The sequence below is a fragment of the Danio aesculapii genome, chromosome 1 (assembly GCF_903798145.1).
Source record: "Danio aesculapii chromosome 1, fDanAes4.1, whole genome shotgun sequence".
Classification (NCBI taxonomy): Eukaryota; Metazoa; Chordata; class Actinopteri; order Cypriniformes; family Danionidae; genus Danio; species Danio aesculapii.
In genome coordinates, this window is record NC_079435.1 from 34,661,028 (window position 1) to 34,683,660 (window position 22,633).

At 34.7% G+C, this 22,633-nt stretch overlaps 1 protein-coding gene and 2 long non-coding RNA genes across 3 annotated transcripts; 1 reads left to right on the forward strand and 2 right to left on the reverse strand.

Annotated features, from left to right (window-relative positions):
* The first annotated feature begins 7,839 nt into the window (after positions 1–7,839).
* foxe1 (forkhead box E1) lies at positions 7,840–9,360 on the forward strand. The gene is given in 2 exon segments (XM_056478224.1): positions 7,840–8,853; positions 8,855–9,360. Coding segments are annotated over 2 exon segments (1,065 nt in total). The 5' UTR covers positions 7,840–8,100; the 3' UTR covers positions 9,167–9,360.
* Positions 9,361–10,637: 1,277 nt separating this feature from the next.
* LOC130245570 (uncharacterized) lies at positions 10,638–14,925 on the reverse strand. The gene is made up of 7 exons (XR_008839340.1): positions 14,865–14,925; positions 12,296–12,428; positions 12,117–12,196; positions 11,825–11,973; positions 11,422–11,496; positions 11,087–11,167; positions 10,638–10,991 (listed from the first exon to the last, which is right to left on the reverse strand). It is a non-coding gene; the product is annotated as an uncharacterized LOC130245570 (long non-coding RNA).
* LOC130245633 (uncharacterized) lies at positions 14,915–21,573 on the reverse strand. Its single transcript, XR_008839342.1, has 5 exons — positions 21,461–21,573; positions 21,199–21,366; positions 17,296–17,419; positions 16,519–16,605; positions 14,915–14,988 (listed from the first exon to the last, which is right to left on the reverse strand). It is a non-coding gene; the product is annotated as an uncharacterized LOC130245633 (long non-coding RNA).
* Between the last annotated feature and the right edge of the window lie 1,060 nt (positions 21,574–22,633).

A 22,633-nucleotide genomic window follows, 5' to 3' on the forward strand; every position in this document is an offset into this window, starting at 1 on the left:
TCAGTTTGATAAAATATTTTTGACAATTAAAAGATGATGTTAGCCTGAAAGCCTACGTTTCACCCTCCCTGCGAATCACCACGAAACACCATGCCTGGTGAACGCATAAGCAGCACCATAGACAACACTACACTGTAAAAACCACATCTGTTAATTAACAATTTGCATATTTTCCATTTTCTGCTCATTTACAGTTGCATTATGGGACCTTGATCTCTGCTCTGTCATTTTTTGATGGTGACATTTCAACTCTACACTTTTATTGACATTTTAGGAGTTTGAAATTATTTAATGTATAAGAAGTTATATAAAGAGAAATAAGTCTGAAAACTTACAGAAAATATACTAAAATCCAGAAATGACAGAAAATATAAGGTTTTTGTACCTTAATAAACAACACCAACCCAGACAATATATTACTATATATACTAATAAAAATGTTTTAAAAAGTCACTTTTTAAAACTTTTCAAGGTTAAAAGTTGTTGGAAAAAATATCAAGGTCCCATAATGCAATTCAAAAGCATAAATAAATGGGAATAATTAAAACTAAAAACATGAATCAGAAAATACGGAAAACAGCTAATTAAAGGATATTTTTACAGTGCCGGTAACACTCAACAGAGAGAGATCTTCAGTTAGTAATTACAACATCTGAAACAAAAAGAATGTAAGTGTTGATGCTTTGTTGATGTCATTCTATGTCCGAACCACATCTGTGAACGTGCTGAGGATCAGTGTTGGGGAAAGTTAAGTAATGCATTAAATATTGATTTACTCCCCAAAAAAGTAACTAGTTGCTGCACTTAGTTACTTATTTGGTAAGTGATGTGTTACATTATTTTTGAGTTTCTTTTGTATTACTTTTACCTTTGCTGAGGCTTGATTTCTTTTAGAACTTGCAGTTTTTTTTGCTCTGCAATTAACAATGCAATGTATAACCTACACATTCATTTACTTAAAAAAACACATTAAAAAATAATAATGTAGGATAATGTTATCTTCTGAGAGCTTCCTGACACTAGAGTTATGCATGCCATGCATATACAGATCATCTACTTATTAACTTTTTGTCTTATTAGTTTTGTAAAATCACTGTCTATCGAGACAATCCATTTTTTTCTTTTTTCAATGCGTTAAAAATAATGATTGCATTCTCTTATCATTGTGTGCATGATTCAATGTGACTATGATCATTTTATTTCAGCATTTTTTTCCCTTTTTTAAAAAAACTTTACTTTTTACTTAAAAAAGTAATATTATTTAACATTACTTGTAATGCGTTACCCCTGACACTGATGATGATGTAATCCATTCTGCCAGATTGTTAGCAATTATTTATTTTGAATAAAACAGAAAATTGGGGAAAAAATAAACAGGGGGCTAATAATTCTGAATTCAACTGTAGTTTCAGTGCTCAGCATATATAAGTACACCCCTCACAAATCTATCTTTTAAATTCAGATTTTTAATAGGAAGCTATACTATATTATATTTGTGCATAAACATTAGATTAGTCAGCACTGAAGCCAAATCTAGAGCTTATCTAACAAAAACAACTTATGATAACGCTCCTAAAACTAGTACACCCAAATTTATATGCTATAGAAAAAAAATACAAATTCAAAGAGGAAAAAAGAAGCAAAAAAAAAATGTAGTTGACATTTTGTAGGTTGTAATTTCATAAGTTCATAAGTTAAATCTGTTTTAAATATTCAGATCCTGATGATCTTTAATAGTTGAAGATCAAGTAAGAGACAAATTCACATAAAGCTGCAGAATGTCAAGACTCCAGACTTTTAAAGTGCTAAACTCACAGTGAGATTTAAAGAGACTGTGACAGAAGCAAATGAGTGGCCCTGCTAAACACTCAACGCCTGAGCAATTAGTCAGCTCTATTATTCTAAAGCAGCAAGCATGAGGAACACTTAGAACAAACCAACACAAATAAACTGTCAGCAGCAGCATAGGCTTGTTTAGAGAGCTGTCAGCTATGCTAACACTAACAAAAACACACCAGATTTGTTTAATTACAGTTGAAATGATTGTAAAATAATAAAGAGTTTGCTGAACACAACAGGCTAAAGTAACAAGCCGTGGATTTGATCAAATTATTGACCAATACCTTCTTTTGTATAATGAATAAAACAGATTAGATAACCCGAGGTGAAATTGTAACATCTAAATTAACTGGTTTTACTCATGTGAAAAACATTTACCAACTCGTTCATGTTGTCCCAACACAAATCAATTACGTTTACTTAACAAACTGAAGTGGATTTAACATAAAACAATTAAGTTGTCCCCAAAACATCTCAAGAATTATGTTATTTCAGTTCATTTTACATATGTTTTCTTAGTGTATCGACATTATATCAACTAAAAAAATCGTATGCATTAAACCAGATAGAAACAGTCCTTTATCTGATTATGGCAAAGGAACAGGAAAACAGATCAAGGAAAAAAAGGTTTGCTGTTTACACATGAAACAAACTATCTAAAGTGACTTTCTAAATAAATACTGAAATTTTCTTTTGCATGTTGCCATTTTTTTTGAACCTGAAGAGTGAGGAGAGTGTCAGAGGCTTTTGCATGGCTTACAATGACAAAACTCTTATTTACATAATTCATTAATGGATGGCCTCTTGGACCATTTCAGTTTGTATGATATTGGGGGGTGGGAGGGGCGGACTCTATTCACATCGGTTAATACATTTGAAAAGAATAAAAGTACCAGAAACACTACCAGTCAAAAGTTTGGGGTCAGTGCAATTTTTAAATGTTTTAAAATAAGCTTATCCTGTACACCAAGGCTGCATTTATTTAATCGAAAATACAATACAAATTGTAAAATTGTGAAATGTTATTGAGCTATAAAATCAAAAGTAGTTTATAATTTAATTTGATCTTTTATTCCAGTGATTTTAAAGATGAATTTTCAGCTTCATTACTCCAGTCACATGATCCTTCAGAAATCACTCTAATTCTTATTGCTGTTGTTGTTATTATTATTATTATTATTAATGGTAATAGTAATAAAAGCAATAATGACCGGACTAATAATTTTATTTGAAAATACATACAATAAGTAATAAATAAATATTTAACAATTTAACATTTTCTTTTACATTTAATAAATGATGCATTGACAAACAGAATAATTTTCCTTAAAAAAAAAAAACGTGGGGAAAAAAAAGGACCCCAAACTTTTGACCAGTAGTGTAGGTTTCTTTATGTGTATCTAAAAAGCCTTTATTTATTTATTTCTTGCAAAAAAACAGACAAATGTTTGTTCATCAATACAGAAATATTCATTTTAGTTCATTTTTTTTATAAATATCTAAATGGTTTTTATTTTATATGACTAGAAAACCCATTGAATCCAAATGCTGTCTATTTTACTGTTTTAAATAATGTTTCAAATTAAATGGCTAACTTTTCCATTAAGTCTTGCAGTAAAGGTGTAAAATATCAAGTTAATATATTATATATACACGTGTGTGTGTGTGTGTGTGGGTTCAAATAAATGTGGTTTTAATTTAGGATTTTGTCTCTAAAATTAAAAACAAAAATGCTTTAGGAATTATTGAGTATAACAAGGAAGTCATTTTTGAAATCATAAAAAAAATGTATTCTTAAAATCTGTCATCACTGCAAGATTTAAAAAAAAAATACAGGAAAGATTTTTGTTCCAGTTGACCTGTTAAAACAAGTTTTATTAGGTTTTGGTTTGAGAATAAAGATTTTGAATGTTCTTTTGTATTCGCAAAAGTCGAATGTTTTTCATTATTATTATTATTATTAATATTAGAAAAAAAGAGTTAGCAGAAAATTAATCACAAAACAATACACATATTACATACAAAAAGAGTATTGTTATATTGTTTGCTTTGTAATTGAAGCCACAGTCTGTGGCCGCAAAACTCCAAGGAAAGCATTAGTGACTTCCACTGAATTAAAATTCCTGTCATTCATAAAATTGCACACAACCGCCACTACTTGTTTGCTTATGCCAGAATACACCGATACACAGATTTTCATCTATAGTCCATTTAGAAAAAGTGTTTTAGTAATCAAAATTTAATCAATCATCATCAAAAAAAAAAAAAGAAATACTATATGCTTACTGCATAACTGCATTACACTACAGCCTTCTGTTTTTCACACTGTAAAAGCCTTGCTTTTCTTTACGCATTATTAAGTAATAAACAGCAGTACTCTCAATTGTTGTGATATGATAATTGTTTACTTTGAATGTGAATTTGTCATCTTAAGATTACAAATGCTGATAATGCCTTTTCTATAAAGAAGTCTGAAAGAAAGAGAGAGAGAGAGAGAGAGAGAGAGAGAGAGAGAGAGAGAGAGAGAGAGAGAGAGAGAGAGAGAGAGAGAGAGAGAGAGAGAGAGAGAGAGAAATAAAGAAGGGAGAGATTAGTGATGATATTATTGTAGTTATTCAGGTTGATTCTTCACACTGGTAACGGCAGGCCAAGCTAAGGGCACTGTATTTTTATAGATGAAGATACAATCGCAAGCTTCATGTCTGTATACTCTACATTTCACATTAAACACATACAATTACTCTATTTCAAATGAAGAACTAAACAGAAAACAGAAAAAAGGCAGAGAAATATAGAAGGTGTAGGAAAAGAAACAGTTCATATATTTAAAAACAGATTCATTTTAAACTTTCTTAATCAAATATACATGTCATTGGGCCATATTTTAAATGAATTTAATAACTTGTGTTCAAGTAATGAATTCTAGAGTTTTGTTTGGTGAACACCATCTTTCAGCAGAATTCAGTTCAAAACATGAAAATAAAATTATTTCAATATTCAGCCTTCATTCTGCTACTGTTGTAATGACAGAAGAAACAATATTTACTTAATGTGACCCAAATGTCAAGAAAACATTTCCAAAGATATTCTAAAATGTTTTCCATTCTGCCCATGTTCTTTTCACACCTTTTTCAGGTTTCAGATAAGTACTCTTAAAATTAGTCAAAACATGCTAGAATGCTTGTTATTATAGAACACTACAATTAGATAAATTGATGTAAAAATCAAATATACTTACAACCTGTTCTCGATACCTAAAAAAATATTAAGAACATAAAAGCCACCTCTTTTTATAGTGGGGAAAAAATTGTTGGATGTAAACTGTTGTTACATTGAATAACATTTAAGTAGGTGTCTTGTTAATGTGATGAATTTTTTATTATTTAAACCGAAAGACAGAACTACTGCATTTGATCAGATTAATGTGTAGAATTAAGAATGCTTTTAAGAATATTTGTACTTTAGTTTTTTTTTGTGTCCTGGGGGAGTCAAAACATAAATCACATTATTACTTTTATTATCTCTAAATGACGTCAAGTGTAGCATGATAAAACCCAGGGAATTAAGATCAATTCTTTCACTTAAATGTAAAATCCTCGATGTGGCGGAGCAACATTTTATGACTCACCTGTAGAGCATTTTTCTGCCAACTGCACAAGGGTGGGCAGCCCTTAGGAAATATCCTCTATAAATCCAGCGAGCACAAGAGATTACCCTCGGATGACAGGTGAGGAATCTCTTTGTAAGCTCAAGCGATGTTTAACCTTTACAGAGAGGCTCATTGTCTTGGCGTCTGTCCGAGAAACAGCCCATTTCAGCATAACCTCTCAGCGCAGGACCCCTCAGTCAGCCTCAAGTGCAGGTTTGCACATAAGAGCTTTTGTCTGAGTATTTGCTAAGTACTTGCATGAAGCAAAATGCTGAAGACAATATACAGTTGAAGTCAGAATTATTAGCCCCCCGTTTAATTTTTTTTCTTTTTTAAATATTACCCAAATTACGTTTAGCAGAGCAAGGAAATGTTCACAGTGTGTCTGATAATATTTTTTTCTTCTAGAGAAAGTCTTGTTTGTTTTATTTTGGCTAGAAAAAAAGCAGTTTCAAAAGCAGGTCAAAATTATTAGCCCCTAAGTTATATTTTTTCGATAGTCTACAGAACAAACCATCATTATACAATAACTTGCCTAATTACCCTAACCTGCCTAGTTAACCTAATTAACCTAGTTAAGCATTTAAATGTTAAACAGAAATAGGGAAAAAATAAACAGGGGGTGCTAATAATTCTGACTTCAACTGTATAAGGGCATCCTGATAAGTGCCTAATAAACTAGAGTGCAAAGGGATAGCTCAACCAAAAATCTACTCACAAGCTGCTTTTGTTGATTAACTAAAAAAAAGGCATTTTGAAGAACGCTATAAACTGGTAGCCACTGACATTGTTTTTTTTTTATTATTATTACTATGGAAGTTTCCAACATTCTTCAACACATACCTTTACAAGGAAAGCTCATCCATAAATAACTTGTTAAATCTCTTGAATAAAAAAAGCACTTCAGTTCATGTAACAATTCAAACCCTTTACTACCGGCTTATTACAGGCCTATTATTAAGATATTAACTGTTTATTAGCACTTATAACGTATGGAATTACTTTACATCCCTAACCCTACCCAATACCTAAACCTAACTACCTTACTAACTGTTAATAAGCAGCTAATTAGTAGTTTACTGAACAAAAAGTCTTAGTAGCAATTATATTTTAAAAACAATTTTATTAAAATAAAAATATAAATATAAATATAAACTGCAAGCAAAAATAGAATGTGTGAAACTGGCAGCCATTGCCGTACATAGTTTTTTTTATCCTGCTATTGATGTCAACGGTTAGCTTAAGTAGTACTTTTTTTTTTTTTTTTTAGAAAATCTTAAAATCTTTCTTTTTTGGGTGGACTATCCCTGTAAGAGCCTAATTTTATGATTTGCTTTAATCTTAAAGATCTCACTGTGAGAATCAGTATTTAAACGAAGCTACAACTCAAGAACTAAAATAGATTTGGTGTAGATGAAATTGCTTTTTTATATTCTCTTAAATAAAAACATCTCCCCGACATGTAAACTAGATACCAGCCCGAGGTATCGGCCTGTCTATACCCACACACCAAAATGTAACCCAGATTTGCATGTTGTTAAAACAGAGGGAGGCACAGACTGTGGCTTACAAAGACATATTTACATCTTCTCACACAGATGAAACCGCCTGACACGGCATTGAGCAGAAAAAATAACCCGCGGAGGCCAGAAGTTTGTGTTGCCACTAATCAGGGCTATTAGAGCTCAATAATGCTCCACTTTAGCCAAAATGAATCCCAATCTGTTTTGTTTGTTACAAAAATAAACCTGCTCGTTCAGTTCCTAAAGAACAACAACAACAAACAAAAAATTAATAATAATAATAATAGCTCCTCGTAACAGAACAAGCTGCGCATTCGGTAAAAGTAATATGATAAGCCACAAATCTGCAGGATAAACAAAAACAGGAAAAGCAGTACAACAGACGACAGCTTTAAATTATTCAAAATGTTTTTCATCAATGGGAAAAAAAGTGAGTGCAGTGTATTATTGCCATATTTTACTCAATTTTGATTTAAATAATAAGTTTTTTTTTTTTTTGAGTAGTCTTTAGCAAACCTTTAGTCACTTTCTAAACTAATTTCAAAGACATCAGTGTTTTAATGCAATTGTTACAACAAAAAGTTGAATTAAATAAAAGTGAGCGATTGAGAGAGAGTGTTCAAAGATATACAAATCTGCAGAGGCATGTGCTTTCAGTCTCGTGACAGACAACCTGCTTGAAGAGGTGTGGCTAATAACTCTTCAGGTAGTGTGTTCCTTGGTCAGCACAGCCAGTTATTGACTGCTCACTTGTCTCTTCCACATTACGAAGACCCCTACCAAATAAGGCTGTTTACGTGAGTGCTTCCATTTTTTATGTTCATTTGATTTTGCATGAACTGCTCTGAATTAAGGACACTGCAGTGTAAGGATACACTTGACGATACAGATGAAGTTCAAAGGAACTGATCTTTCTGCTTGGGGATTTTAAGGTCTGCATTATGACTGGTACTTTTTCACCAGAATACATTCAGCAAGCAAAGACCATTTGCTGCTCCTGACAAAGAACCCGGTCAACCGAATCAGTGACAGTCAGACTATCGTGATTTCCAAGCTGTGCTACCTTTGGGAGCGATTCTAACTAGAGTCATGCCTGTGGTTAAAGTGGAGAGTGATTCTCCCTCTGAAACCACTCTTCCAGTGAATGACAGTCAGAGAGCAGAGCCGCAAAGAGGCCGTCGGAGGAAGAGGCCTCTTCAGCGAGGCAAACCACCGTACAGCTACATCGCTCTGATCTCCATGGCCATCGCCAACTCGCCTGACCGCAAACTCACTCTGGGAGGGATCTACAAGTTTATCACAGAGAGGTTTCCTTTCTATCGAGACAACTCCAAGAAATGGCAGAACTCCATCCGCCATAATTTGACACTCAATGACTGCTTTATCAAGATCCCCCGAGAGCCCGGTAGGCCCGGAAAAGGCAACTACTGGGCTCTTGACCCTAACGCCGAAGACATGTTTGAAAGTGGAAGCTTCTTACGACGTCGGAAGCGGTTCAAGCGCAGCGACTTCACTACATATTCATCGTACGTGCACGAATCTCCCGTTTTCTCACCGGTCCAGATTGCGCGCTCAGCCTACGCCAACTCCGTCTACTCCAACATGGCTGTGAGTCCGCCATACGCACAACAGCTTCCTTCTGCCTACTACCAGTCCTCCTCTCCAAACTTCACAGCGGGTCAGTCAAGGGTCTTCAGAATCAATTCTCTCATCGGGTCACCAAGCAGGATGAGTCAAAATCCAGAGATGATCCCACAGCAGTCTTGTCGCAGTTTCAGTCCTGAAAGTGGTTCCTGCAGTTTGGGAGGACCGGGCTTCCAGCATCAGTCCTGCAACGGGGAGAACGGTGCTGTCGTGCTATTCTAGCGCCTCAAACAACATGGCCTTTGCCTACTCTGGCCCAGGACATGGACAAACTCAGGTTTCATATCCACAAGGCAGCACTCAGCATTATGGGCCAGCAGGGAGGATGGCCATCTCCAGCTTGTCTCCCATTGCTGGTGATGCTGTCGGGGACCCGTACGGCAGAACCTCCCCTGCACAGCTGGGCTCTTTTGTTCAATACAATAATTCTGGTGCGGTAGGAAGCTCAGGAGCCTATATCAGGCATCCTGCTTACTCGGGTAATATGGACAGGTTTGTGTCTGCCACCTAACAAAGGTCATGGATGACCTTTTTTTTCCATAGCAAGAACCGCTGGCACAGGAACATTTGGGGACAAAATTTGAGCAAACATGAAATGCGTTGTGGAAAAATAACTGATATTTAAATTGTCTTATTGTGATTCCATTAATAGAGTAAGATCTCAATTTACATGAACAGATCTTTTCTATTACAACGTTGCAAAAAAACAACAAAACAAACAAACAAAAAAAGCACAAAGTGCATTTTTCAAGGTGAAAAATGTTTACAAAGATTGAACCTCTTTTTAGCGAGGTCTTTGATTATTATTATTTTTTGTTATTTGCGTGAAACATGTTTGTGTTCTTTGTATATGCTTTTCTTATAATTGCCACCTACGGTAAAAGTATGTTTCTTTCCTTATCATTGAATTATGTTATATTTATTTAATTCAATGATTGACTTTTTTTTTTTACACAAAGTCTGTTGCAGCATCTTTCAGAGAATATGAATTTCTGAGAAATCATATTCACCATTTCCATTTAATATTCACTATATACAGACACCCACAATAGGCTCTAAAGCAAGAAAATGGCATACTAAAAATTAAACCATTCAGCTAAAGCAAACATACAGAATTTGTCATTTATTTCTAAAAGTGGACATAAAAAGCATTTTCCCCCTGGTTAAACTAAAATATACCACAACATATTTTATCATTTTAAAGAATTAAGAAAAAAAAAAAGTTATTTTAATTCTTGCACCAAATAATGGTTTAGAAATAAAATGATCTCATACAGCGAGATACAGATTAGAAGCCATTGTTGCTGTTGCTAGACTGCACATATTTACATATGTGGTCAGAATAAGTGCTCAAAAAAATACTATTGAACTATTGTCACTTTACCGAACAATCAGTAACTATCATATTAAAACATATAAAGCTCAATTAGAATCTTTAAAACACTTCACAAATATTGCAAAACAATGGAACCAAAGCGAGATCTATACCCCAAATTAACACTTTAAACATGCATTTTTTTTGTCCCATAACTCAATATCAGCGTACATTTTTAACAAGCTCATGAAGTTGCCAGTATTTGCACTAGGATTAACTTGCCATTTTCTAACATGGCATTTTTGTCCATTGAATTAGTACCAGTGTGAACAAATTTGTACCCATCCTACACAAAAAGCCAAGGTAAAAGTCTTAATACTGTGAGAAGGGAGATTTCAGCAGTCAGCTGCGTAGGTTTGAAATGGCAGGCCAATGTAGAGAAGGAGGTATTGAGTATCAGTGAAGCAGAAGAACACCATCATTGAACATTGTGCTTGAATGGGGTGGATTAAAACATCACAACCATCATCAGGTTTTCACAAGCACTGGCATGATTACAATAACTATGATTAATTACTGGACTATCTGCTCATCAATCAGCCTTTATATGTAGGATTCAAACTATGAGTAAACAAACAAAACCAAACAAAAAGCATTCAGTCGGGAGTTTCTGTTAAATCGGTATTAGAGGAATTTATTTATTTGTTATTGGTACTAGTTCTAATAGTTTAAAACACATGTACAAGCTTTAAATTAAGATGGTGATGTTTTTAAACAGATTGTGTCAATACACTAACTCAACATTAAAATCAAATCTTACAAAGTCAGCTTATTGGCCAACACTTCTCTAGAAACAATGCCTAAAGAACTTTATTTAGCTTAAACTGTTTACTGATAATCTATTACATTAAAAAAAATTCAACTGACACATTTCTTAACTTTCAGCAACTTATCCAAGAAACTCTACAAGCTTTTGTAATTCAGGAGAGCTCTTGACCAGATCGGGTACAGAGGACAATGTCTGTGAATACAAAAAGATAAATAAATAAAAGTAAATGGTGTTAATGATATTTTTTTCAAATATGTACAGTATATGATTTTGATTTTTCCTCTGACCTGTCTGACGGTTTCAATCATATCGTCAAGCAAATGTAGTTCTCGCTCCATTTTACTCTGGTTCATGGCATGGACCCTTTGCTACAGAAGCACAATACAATAATTCAGAAATCCAAATGACATTGATAGAATATTAACATTAAATGCAGACTATTGTACTTAAAGTACATGTTAAATTTTGTCTGATCAAACTTAAACGTGAATCATAAAAGCATTTACTGAATTATTTCTATATTTAGTTCTATTCTCTACTGCTATATCATATGCAATAGAATATCAATAAATCTCTGCAATTATACAATGCTATAAACAACAATGAAGCAGATAAGACTTACATGTCGTTTCGCCCTCTCCAAGACCTTAGCACGATTTTCCTCAGTTTCCATTAAATTTGCTTTGAGCTTCTCAACCTAAAAGCAAAATGTGTGCAAGTATTCATTATTGTTAACATATCCAAAAGGAGTCTGTGTCAAATCTAAATAGGAACTACATACAATTTATCACTCTAACTTTTTATATTATAATGACATTTAATTAGATAAATCAAAAATTTAAACTATTACTCAGAGCAGAAATGCTGCCATCTTACTGGAAGTCTCAAAATGGCGTTCAAATAAAGTCATTTAGAATGCCTGACAAACTAGGTTGTACAGAGTTTGGGGTTAAATGAAATAAATAAATAAATAATTTATTTCCTCATAATAATCACTGAAAAAAGATCTGGATGGACTACATTACCTCTCGGAGAAGTCTGATTCTTTCATCTAAGGTTTTGGAACTGGCTGCTGATTGACGCCTGACTGGTCAAGCTCCTCCCTTAAAGCCTGAACCTCCACCTGTGTCTGCTGCACCAGCCGACGCAAATCAGCAACTTCTCGACGCAACTCCTGTTCACACAACCAAAGCACAGGCTAAACACTACATAAAACTAACAATACCACACCATTTATCCATCAATGATTTATGAAAGTGAAAATAGAGATTTTATGATGTCAGTTTTTCTGTGAATTAACCCTCAATTAATACATACATTATTCTCTGCTCTGTGTTTGTGTGCCGCCTCCATATCTCCTCCATCTCACCGCAGAGTTTCCTCAGGTTTCTTTCATCCTTAAAGTGCAGAGACAGACATAGGTCGTGTAATCATACAATTCATCTTTTGAGACTGTAAATCTTTAAAGCATGCATGAATATGCTTTTAAATAGTACCTGAGCCTTTTGCTGTAGGACCACAGCATCTTTCTCCACCTGAGCCTGCAGTCTATCCACAGTCTGCCGCAGCTGCGAGACCTCTGTGGTGTGTGTCTGAGATGCTTCCTGTAGCGCCTCCTGCAGGCCATATCTGAAAAGCAGAACACCACAAATATTTCAGTATATATATATATATATATATATATTATATATATATATATATATATATATATATGGTTTATTGGGAATGGCTTTATTGTGTCCCATATAAAAGCAAAATATTTAATTAAATTGATAATAAATATTATACCAATAAAACCTATAAGTGTGGGTTTTGAGTAAAAAAATGACAGCATTCCCCTTTCTCTGCTGCATTTACAGGCATGTTCACCATCAAATATTTAAATATTAATAAATTAATTTTATTAACAGCAAAAAACTATAAATATTCCTGCTTAATAGAAAGTAAAAATGAGCAATTTTCACACAGCTCCCTCTGCCAATACATAAATCAACCATTAACAGTTAAGCCAATTATTTAATTAATAAACAAATTCTATAAAAATCAATGCAGACAGAGGCACCAAAACTTGGCACCAAATATGAGGAAGCAAAATCCAAAGTTCTGAGAAACACAACAGAGATGTAGCATTTTGATGTTCAGGTATGACCAGTTCAGCTATGATTTAAACTTAAACTCATGTCATTTTGACTTGTGCCACATTTGACATTACATAAGAAACACTTATTAGAAAAAAGGCCACCTTTTGATCACTTGCAATTTTTATTACTCTTCTAGTGAAACACAAAAGAAGACATTGTTTCAGTGGACACAAACGTTGTTGGTTAATAGTGGTTCTCCAAAAACAATTCTTTTTATGTGTTGCACAGAAGAAAAAAAACATACAACATTTATATATAGACTGGGTAAAATAACCAATTGAACATGTCACCCTTTTTCTCAGAAAACAAATTTTAAGGTGCTGTTTACCTGAAATTTTTGCCAGATGTCTGTAACAATCAAAATAAACCATACGTTCAAAGAAAACAAAACTAATTTGTTAAAAAAAAAAAAGTGTTATAAACTGAATGACACATGGAAAAAGTATTAAAGCTAAAGAAAGGGAACTGTAAAAGCCCAGAGAGCAGCTAAAATCTTTTAGTAGTTAGAAAGCAACTCTGCCCCTCGTCAGTGTAGATCAGGAGTGCCCAAATTTTTCTTATGAAGGGCCAAAAACCAAACTTGATTGAGGCTAGTGGGTCAAATGGTAAATATAGTTGCCATGGGTAATTTCCTAATTTATTTAATAATATTTAAAAATAACTAGAAATCATTGCTTTATATTAACTAGTACAGCCTATTTTTACATTTAATAATGAACTTATTATAGTAAATACAAAAACATCTAATTTGTAACAGAATGTAGTTACACTAGTTTTTGCCTTGATTTGCTCACCGATGTCTTCCGCATAGTCCTCTATCCATTGAGTGACATTATTTACTGAACATTTTTTAAAAATCGGATTAATTTAAAACATTTCATTTCAGTTTGCTTTTTTGTAGCTCAGTAATAAAACAAACCAACAAAAAAAAGTTTACATCAAATTAGAAATGACAGAAATCTCTGTGATAAAGTCATTCAAAAGGCTACAGTGGGCCAACTTTTGCCCGCGGGCTCTACTTGCTCATCTCTGGTGTAGATTAATATTAACTGCTTCAGTCCCTATACTACCGGGATCATGATGAAACCAGGGTGGACATTTCAGCCAAGACAATACCGGACTTGAACCCAATAGAAAATAAGAACTAAAGATGAGAGTTCATAGAAGAGACCAAAAGAAAGCTCAAGGTTTTAGAAGTCTCGGGGGAGGGGACACTTTTGCAATGCACTGACCCACTTCTCCATACAAGAGGCATCTTGAGACCATCCATTGTTATTACATACTATAACTTTCTTTTCTCCTGTTTTCCAGTTTATTTGTATGTTTGGGTTATGTCAAACAGCTCATTTAAAAATACAATTACCAGGACAAAACATGATGCGTTCAATACTTATTTTACTCGCTGTATATTATTACTATTAATTAATGATATACACTTAGGGCTGACGCAGTAGTAGTGCTATCGCCTCACAGCAAGAAGGTCTCTAGTTTATGCCGTGGCTGGGTCAGTTGGCAGTTCTGTGTGGTGTTTGCATTTTCCCCCCATGTTCACATGGGTTTCCTCCGGGTGCTCCGGTTTCCGCCACAAGTCCAAAGACTGCAGTACAGGTGAATTGGGTAAGTTAAAATGACCGTAGTGTATGTGTGTGAATGGTGTGTACGGGTGTTTCCCCAGTGAGGGTTGCAGCTGGAAGGGCATCCGCTGCATAAAACATATGCTGGATAAGTGGGCGATAATAAAGGGACTGAGCCGAAAAGAAAATGAATGAATAATATACACTTAATAAAGGGACTAAGCCGAAAAGAAAATGAATAAATAATACACTTATGCATTTAAGGCAAACAACATATTATACAAAACTCATTAAACCCCAGTGTCTCTCCTGTTCGCCTTAATCAAGGAGTAGACGAGGTTGAGACTCACATGGTCTGCTTCAGAGTCTGCTGCTTGTGTCCTTCTGAACTCTCAGTTGGTCCAAGTTGAACTGAAGATCTGAGATAGCCTCACCCAAATCAGACAACAGCCAACATATGGCTCCGTCTCATCTCTGAGAACACATGAGAACACTTGCATATTAATTTTGCTCATACACTATTATTCAGGGAGTAAACCCAAAGACTGAAAAAGATTGCATGGTCTGAGTTAGAATTTTTGGATGGAATTACAAAAGTGTGTTAAAGCCCCTGTGATGGCTGCTTCTAATACAATGTCACAAAGCTCAAGTCATCTCTCAAACATGACGTGTACTTAATAAATAGGATGGTTTAAAAAAAAAAAAAAAAAAAAAAAGATTAGTGCTAAAAAAGCTAAACGTTTTTTAACTACATAAACAGCTGAGGCCTATAGATTTTACGATTGTCTATAGAACCAGTGTTGCCTAGCCTATGTAATTAGCATAATTTAGCCTTAAAAAATTATAATAAATTCGCACTTTAAGCTGAATGCTAGTATCTTGCAAAATAACAAGTGAAATAGCATGTACTGTCATCATGACAAAGACAAATAAAGTTGTTATTAAATGAGTTAGTAATCTACTATCGTTTAGAAATGTGTTGAAAATAAATCTTCTCTCTCTTAGACAGCACTTGGGAAATATTTTGAAAAGGATACAAATTGAACAAGAGGGCTAATCATTTTGACTGTATATCAACTATACTGGTGGTGGTGTGGAGAGAGCCCCCTTATGATTGTGAAGCGCTTTGGGTGTATTGTCATGCACAACAAATGCGCTATATAAATACACACATTACATTATATAGAGATGCAACAACACTGACTTCTCACAGTTTGGTTTTAGGTCACTGTTTCGCTACGGTTCGGTATCAACTGATCTGATCAAATATTTAATTTAAAAATTTAATGAAAGTATAACACTGAATATTATATGAAATTTCACTTTATAAATTCAATGTTAACATTACTGGGAGCAGAGTGATTTTGGGTTGTTTGATTAATATTAAAAACACAGATAGCAGGAATAAGATGTCTTAACTTTAATATGCAACACAGAGACAAAATTATAGACAACACAATTTCCTGAATTTGGCTGAATAACACTAGCTGTGCTATATAGCCCATTATTGGATCATAACTGTCTTATCGTGCGTTGAGAAGTGGACTTTATTTGTGCATCGTAACTTTCATTCAAATCTTCAGATAAGGCTCTTGTCAGATTCCTGGCGAGTCCCATGTGCTCTCACACTCTGACATGCGGCTTACATCACTTTCATTTTCATTCACGTGAAAGTGTCTCCTACTTTGGTGCTCACTGATGAGACATTTACTCACGGGAGCATTGTTTCAGCGTATGGACATGGATTCTGACATGAACAGAGCCAGCTCAGAGAGGAATTAAAGGAATGTGGTGAAATGAAAAATACAATTGTAATAATTAATTCAAAACCAAAAACTGCATATGAATGATGAAGTGTGGAGGTCATACCGAATGCTTCAATATTACACAGAGTACTGCAGCACCCCTAACAGCAACACAGTCTTAGTTTAACTGTAAGAGCTAGCAGTAGACAAAAAAAAATATGTGATATCTAAATGCATTATTAGCCAGTACTGAACATACCTTTCACTTCAGTGTGTGTAGTTTGCGGTATTCGGGTAAAAGCACTGGTTTCACTGCCAATACAGTCTTGTAGCACTTCCCTCTCCTCTGCAAAACATCAGAAAACAAAAACGAGTTGAACAGTTATAATAATATACAAATTCAATTTTCTCTTGATGGAAAGACATTTGGCCAGCGGAGAAATTAAAATGGTTGTGCCCAACTGAGTCTGGTTTCTCTCAAGGTTTTTTTTCTTCACTTTCGCCAATTAGTGAAGTTTTTTTTCCCTCTCCGCTGTTGCCTCTAGCTTGCATGGTTTGGGATCTGTAGAGCTACGCATCGATGGATTTGCTCTTCAGTGTTTGGACTCTCAGTAGTGATTTTTAAAACCACACTGAACTGAGCTAAACTGAACTGAACTTAAACACTACAAACTGAACTACACTGTTTCAATTTACTATGACCTTTATGTGAAGCTGCTTTGACACAATCTACATTGTAAAAGCGCTATACAAATAAAGGTGAATTGAATTGACAAGTGCTTCAACCTTTTTATATACACAATATTGACATAGAAATAGTTTTGTCTACCATGTACCTGAATACACATTCATAGGTCTTAAGAGTACTTTTGACTGACAAAAGCATTCACACAGCTATTATGTTTGTGATTACTGCACAAGATAAACCGCATTTTTAATCTGTTAATTAGTTTGCATTTGTTTACAGTAGCAGCTAGACTGATAATCGTTAATAAGATAATCAAAAAAAAGACACAAAGTATGAAATATAACACACCTAAATCATCTGGAGTCTCCGTTTCAGGTTCTTGAGTCTTCATCATGGCCACCATAATAGAATCCACAAAAGAGCTGGAGGGATGTCGATGAGATTGCAGAGTGTTTTCAGAGGACTTTGACTCCTGACCAGTGAAAGACAGCAATATAATGTTAATTCAGACAAAAACAAATGTTGTGTGAACAGTTATTTTTGTATAACTTTTATAGTAATTTTTAAAAAGTCATTAAATTTTACAGCAGTAAATTATATAACAAAAGGTCATGTTTTTTTTATAATACTTTTACATCTAACCAGCACAGAAGCGAGGCAAAGCCCTAAAAAGCTAATATTTTAAAATAGATTATTAATTGCACATTTTCTGTAAATAAAATAGGATTCACAGAAAGCTATTGGTAGTAAAAGCTGCATAATAAATAAAAAAAATAAAAAAAGAGACTGATGTTTTTGTACAGGAGTCCTACAGTTTAAATATTGAAATAACAAAAAAGCTATATGCAATACATGTCTATATAAAATATAAAAAAAGATTTAATTAAGACACATACAAAGTTCAAATTTGATTCACCCTAAAACTCTATGAAATAGAAAGCTTGAGGTCTAAAGAAGTGTGTAACAAATTTAAAACCATATCATAAAATGAAGAGGTTTTTGTGAGCTGCTTTACCAACAAAGGCCACTGAGTGAAATTTAGGCCAAAATTTAAAGATTCCTAAAAGTTACTTAAGTTACTGCACATTACATTATATTTTACTATTTTGACAAACACTAGGATATATATTTTGTTTGGATTAATAATATAGAACATAAGTGTGTAACTACGGAAGAGTCATGCTTTAAATGGGAAATTTACAGAAACTGGTTTTTGAAATTTGAGTGAGATGCTAATGGCCTAATCCAGGGAATGGGCAACTTTCGGTCATGGAGGTCCACTGTCCTGCTGAGTTTTGCCCCAACACTAATCAAACACACCTGAACATGCAAATCAGTGTCCATAAGATTACTAGCTACAAGCAGGTGTGTTTGATGTTTAGGGTTGAAGCTAAAATCTACAGGAGAGTGGCACTCCAGCGGTCTGTTTCTTCATACCTCACTTAAATGATCTAAGATGATTTGGCAGATCCTGGATCTTTTAAATCTTGATAACTGATCTCTGGCTAATTTGGTTCTTCAAACAAGTTCACAATCAGATTAAAATGTCTGGATGAACTGGTCTGAGATCGCTGCGTGTGTTGTGAAGGACAGATCCTCGAAATCATGATCAGCAATGCAACGTTTGCCTGACGGCACAGCAGCGTAAATGACATCATCTGATTAATATTCAATTATCCATGTGAGCAAAATTACATCAAAATTAGCAGTTAAGGTTGATACTGAATATAATATGATAAATGTTAAATAAAATAATGTTAAAATATGATACGCAATAACTTTCCACATGTTGTTTGGGCTGCAGGCTTTAAACTCATGTGTCAAGAGTATTATCATGTAATTCAATGCATGTCAAGGGTAACGTTATTTAGTTCTACATTAGAGAAGACTTATTATAGTAGCCTAGGCCTACTCAAGTAATCGACGCAAGGAATAACTGTATAAATTAATTTTGCATCAAAAAAGCATTTTGATATTGGTAAAGGTGTCTGCAACTTTTTGAAGCATCAAATCACTGGCATATTAGCAGTCACAACACGTGCATGACTGCGTAAATTATTATCCTTAATTGTGAAAAAAAAAAAGGCGAAGATTATGCATGTAATATACAAGTAAAAAATCTATATTTACTATTTTCTATTTAAATATCAGAATTCGGTACATACTTTCAGTATTATCTTTGCTTGAACTGACCCAATCTAATCCTGTTTATATGAAATGAGCCTGCTCCCTAGCAGGTTTGATCTATCAGAACTGTTGCTATGACAACACATTTCAGATGAGTTTTGAAGAACTAAACGATCCTGGATCATGTCAAATAGGTCAATATTCAAATCCAGCTCATTGAGTAACCCACGTACGAAGAACGGACCCCAGGACTGAAGTTGCCAATTGCTGGTCTAATCCAGTTCAATGATTTATGTTAAACTGAGATAAAAGGCTCATGCTAGACCCAGAAGATTGGCTGAATAGATTAAAAAAAAATGGTAAAACTCGACTTTGTAATCTAGACTTACTAGAATTACTCCGCTATGTAGAGAAAATATATTCACAAATGAAGATATTTTAGATGATCTCTCACACTCCATAGACTGCAAGGGATCCCAAGATTTCAAAGTACAGAAAAGTAACAAAAAACATTGTCAACCATGTGACGTCAACGAGTCAATTATAATCATACAAAGCACCAAGTGCAATTTTTGTGCACCAAAATGGTCAGGGTGCACGTTTATCACAGGCAATATGATGTATTGCCATTAGAGTCAACAACACGACAATCAAGTGTTGTAATGCCCGTAGTAATCTAACGCGGAAGACATTTGTACTTGGGAGCTTTGTGATATTACGATTGAAAAAGTATCATGGAACATTTGACAATTTACGATTCCTTTTCTGTATGTGAACATCTCAGGACTGTTGCAGTCTACGGAAGATGAGAGAGCTCTTAGACAACATCAAGATCAATGGTCGACCCTCCAGGAATCGAGAATGAAACCTATGATCTAGAAGAACACGAGAGCCAAAAGCCTGCTACCGGAGATTTCCCTACCTGCAGAGGTCAGCTGCAACCTTGATCAAACACGCCTGTTTTTAATTACCAAGTGCTTCTTCAGACCCCACTAAGTTGGTTTAGTTGTGTTTGATAAGTGTTGGAGTTAAACTCTACAGGAAGCTAAATTTCCAGAAACAGGGTCAAAAACATCTTTATTTGATGAACAAAGTTCTTTAGCGCACAATCAGGGTAATTTTTTCATTTTCTGGTGAAATAACCTTTTGTAGTGGCGTTCCGTTGCAGCTATTGTTGGCAGAGTGAGCAAGTTTTAACGCATAAAAGTAAGAGCCCGTATAGGCAAAATCGATGCAAATAAAAACGTCTTTATTTTCCAATAAACAGAATTCCTTCATCCATATCACACTTCTCTGTTACCTTAAGTTACGGTCAAAAACTGTAGGTGCGTCCCAAATCGCATACTTATGCACTATTTTACGCCATTTTCTAGTATGTAAGTAGTGCATTTACACTGAAAACTCTAAAAATAATAAGTGCACTTTAATTACCCAGATGATGCACTCATTCAACCTGGTAAAATGAAGTGTGTAATGATGGACACTTCACGCACTCAACAAACCGCTGCTTTGTTCAAGTAGCAGAAGGGGTGGAGCTATCGAGCGCACATGTTGGATAACTTTATTTTGGATTGTGAAAGTGAAATTCTCCTATGAGAGTGATTATAGCGCCTCCGGATGGAGAATGCGGGTAATACTCACGCAGGTATTATTTGGTAGTTTGTTCAATTCATTTCACTAATTTGGCAAACGTCATCAGGGAAACGGGTTGAATTTACGCTTTAGTAAAAAAACATTAGTGTTCCATTTGAGATGACACTACAGTCATATACTATGCTGTTGATGTGTAAGTGCATAAGTACATAGTGTATAGTGTGCCACTTGGGATGCAGCTTGTGTGCTTCCTACCAACGCTCTCCTTCCTCCATGCAGTGAAGCCACAGTTATATAGTCTGGTACTGACATCTTGTGGCCAATCGCCAATATACAATGTATGGCTCCTACACTTTTAATAAACAAATAGAACTTACACTCTGCACGCACATTTTCTAATTCTTTTACACAAATTGATGCAGGACTTAAACTTCTATCCTTTGGCACTTGTTAACGTGGGTGTAGCCACATCTCTATTTAACCTGGAAAAGTCTGAGTCATTTAAAGTAGGTAAAAGTTGAAAATAGAGACCTTGGAGATTAGGGATTCCTTCAGGATGTTTGAGAGATTGCAAACTCTGTGGTTAGGAGCATGACATCATTACACGCCTGAGCCATCTGCTCTCCCTGTTCCAGCAACATCCTGCGAGCTTTGTCCCGTGTGGTGTCCAGCTCTTCCTGTCGAGACTCTTTCTCAAGCCTTAGAGGAGTGATGGCATCAAAAGAAGCTTCCATTAATTCTGAGATAACCGCATTAAAAAGTACCAGTGGTTAGACAGGAATATGCTGTTTACCGCAGCTGCTCCAGTGCAAGTTTGAGGTCTTCACACTCCAGGTTTCTCTCTCTAAGGCCCTGTAAATGGCATCGCAGCAGTCGCTCACTTTCTTCCATTTGTTCACGTGCCAGTTCGTTCTTCTGCCTGCAAGAACTGTCAGAACAACTCATATTTCTTTTATTGTAAGCAGAACTGAATTGAAAGTATTATAGAGCTAAACTAATGAAGGTAATATCTAAATAAATAACTCCTCACTTCACTCATTTCTTTGGCACTGGAGAGTTCAGTCTGAAGCTGATCCATCTGACTGAGCTGACGGCGGTGAATCTCAGCTTCAGTTTGGAGCTCTTTAATCAAGATTTCTCTCTGCAACAGTGCTTCCTCAAATTCCTCTAGCTGTTTCCTAGAGGTTTCCAGCGCTTCTTCAAGACTGCCGAAAGCATTTATATTTTTAACATTTATTTTTGTTAAATTTTTTTAAACAAATCAATTATATTGTGCTAGCATTTAAATATGAAGATATACCAGTTCACTCTCTCTGTAGCTAGCTGTGCATCACACACTGACTGCTGCAACCTAGAGAAGAAAATTACAAGTTAGAAGTTCACCCATTTGGTGACCATATCACTGTTAGCTAATATTACACACTGAAACTATGTGATCCAAGTATTCTTCATTGTATAACTACAGCTGAATCACACAGCATGTCACATGGAATGTTTTGAGTTCCTACCAAGCCATATATCAAATTCCATGACTATATAGCTGAATTTCCATGACATACAATAATAATATAAAAAAAAAAAAACACAGGTCTTTGTTCATGCATGACATTAAAATGGTTTTAGTTGAATGTTATTTTGCAGGACTTTGATAGGCCACTATGAGAATAACAATAATAAAAATAAATAAATAAATTAATTTAAATAAAAAGAGATGCCAAGTGTTTGCATGGCTACAAATTAGTCCCTCTGACATATTTGATAGCTTGATGGTACTTTTACAAACATTACACTAGTTTTTGTTGTTTAATTTTTAACACCCAGTCTGCTTTTAAAGCCAAAGCTCCTAAATGTATATTATGACCAGACATGTAAGCCTTAATTAACAGGTACAGTTTGGTGACTGCATTTGACTAAGTGTTGAAAAAAAAAAAAGAAAAAATAATAAAAAAATAATTTTGAAAAATAA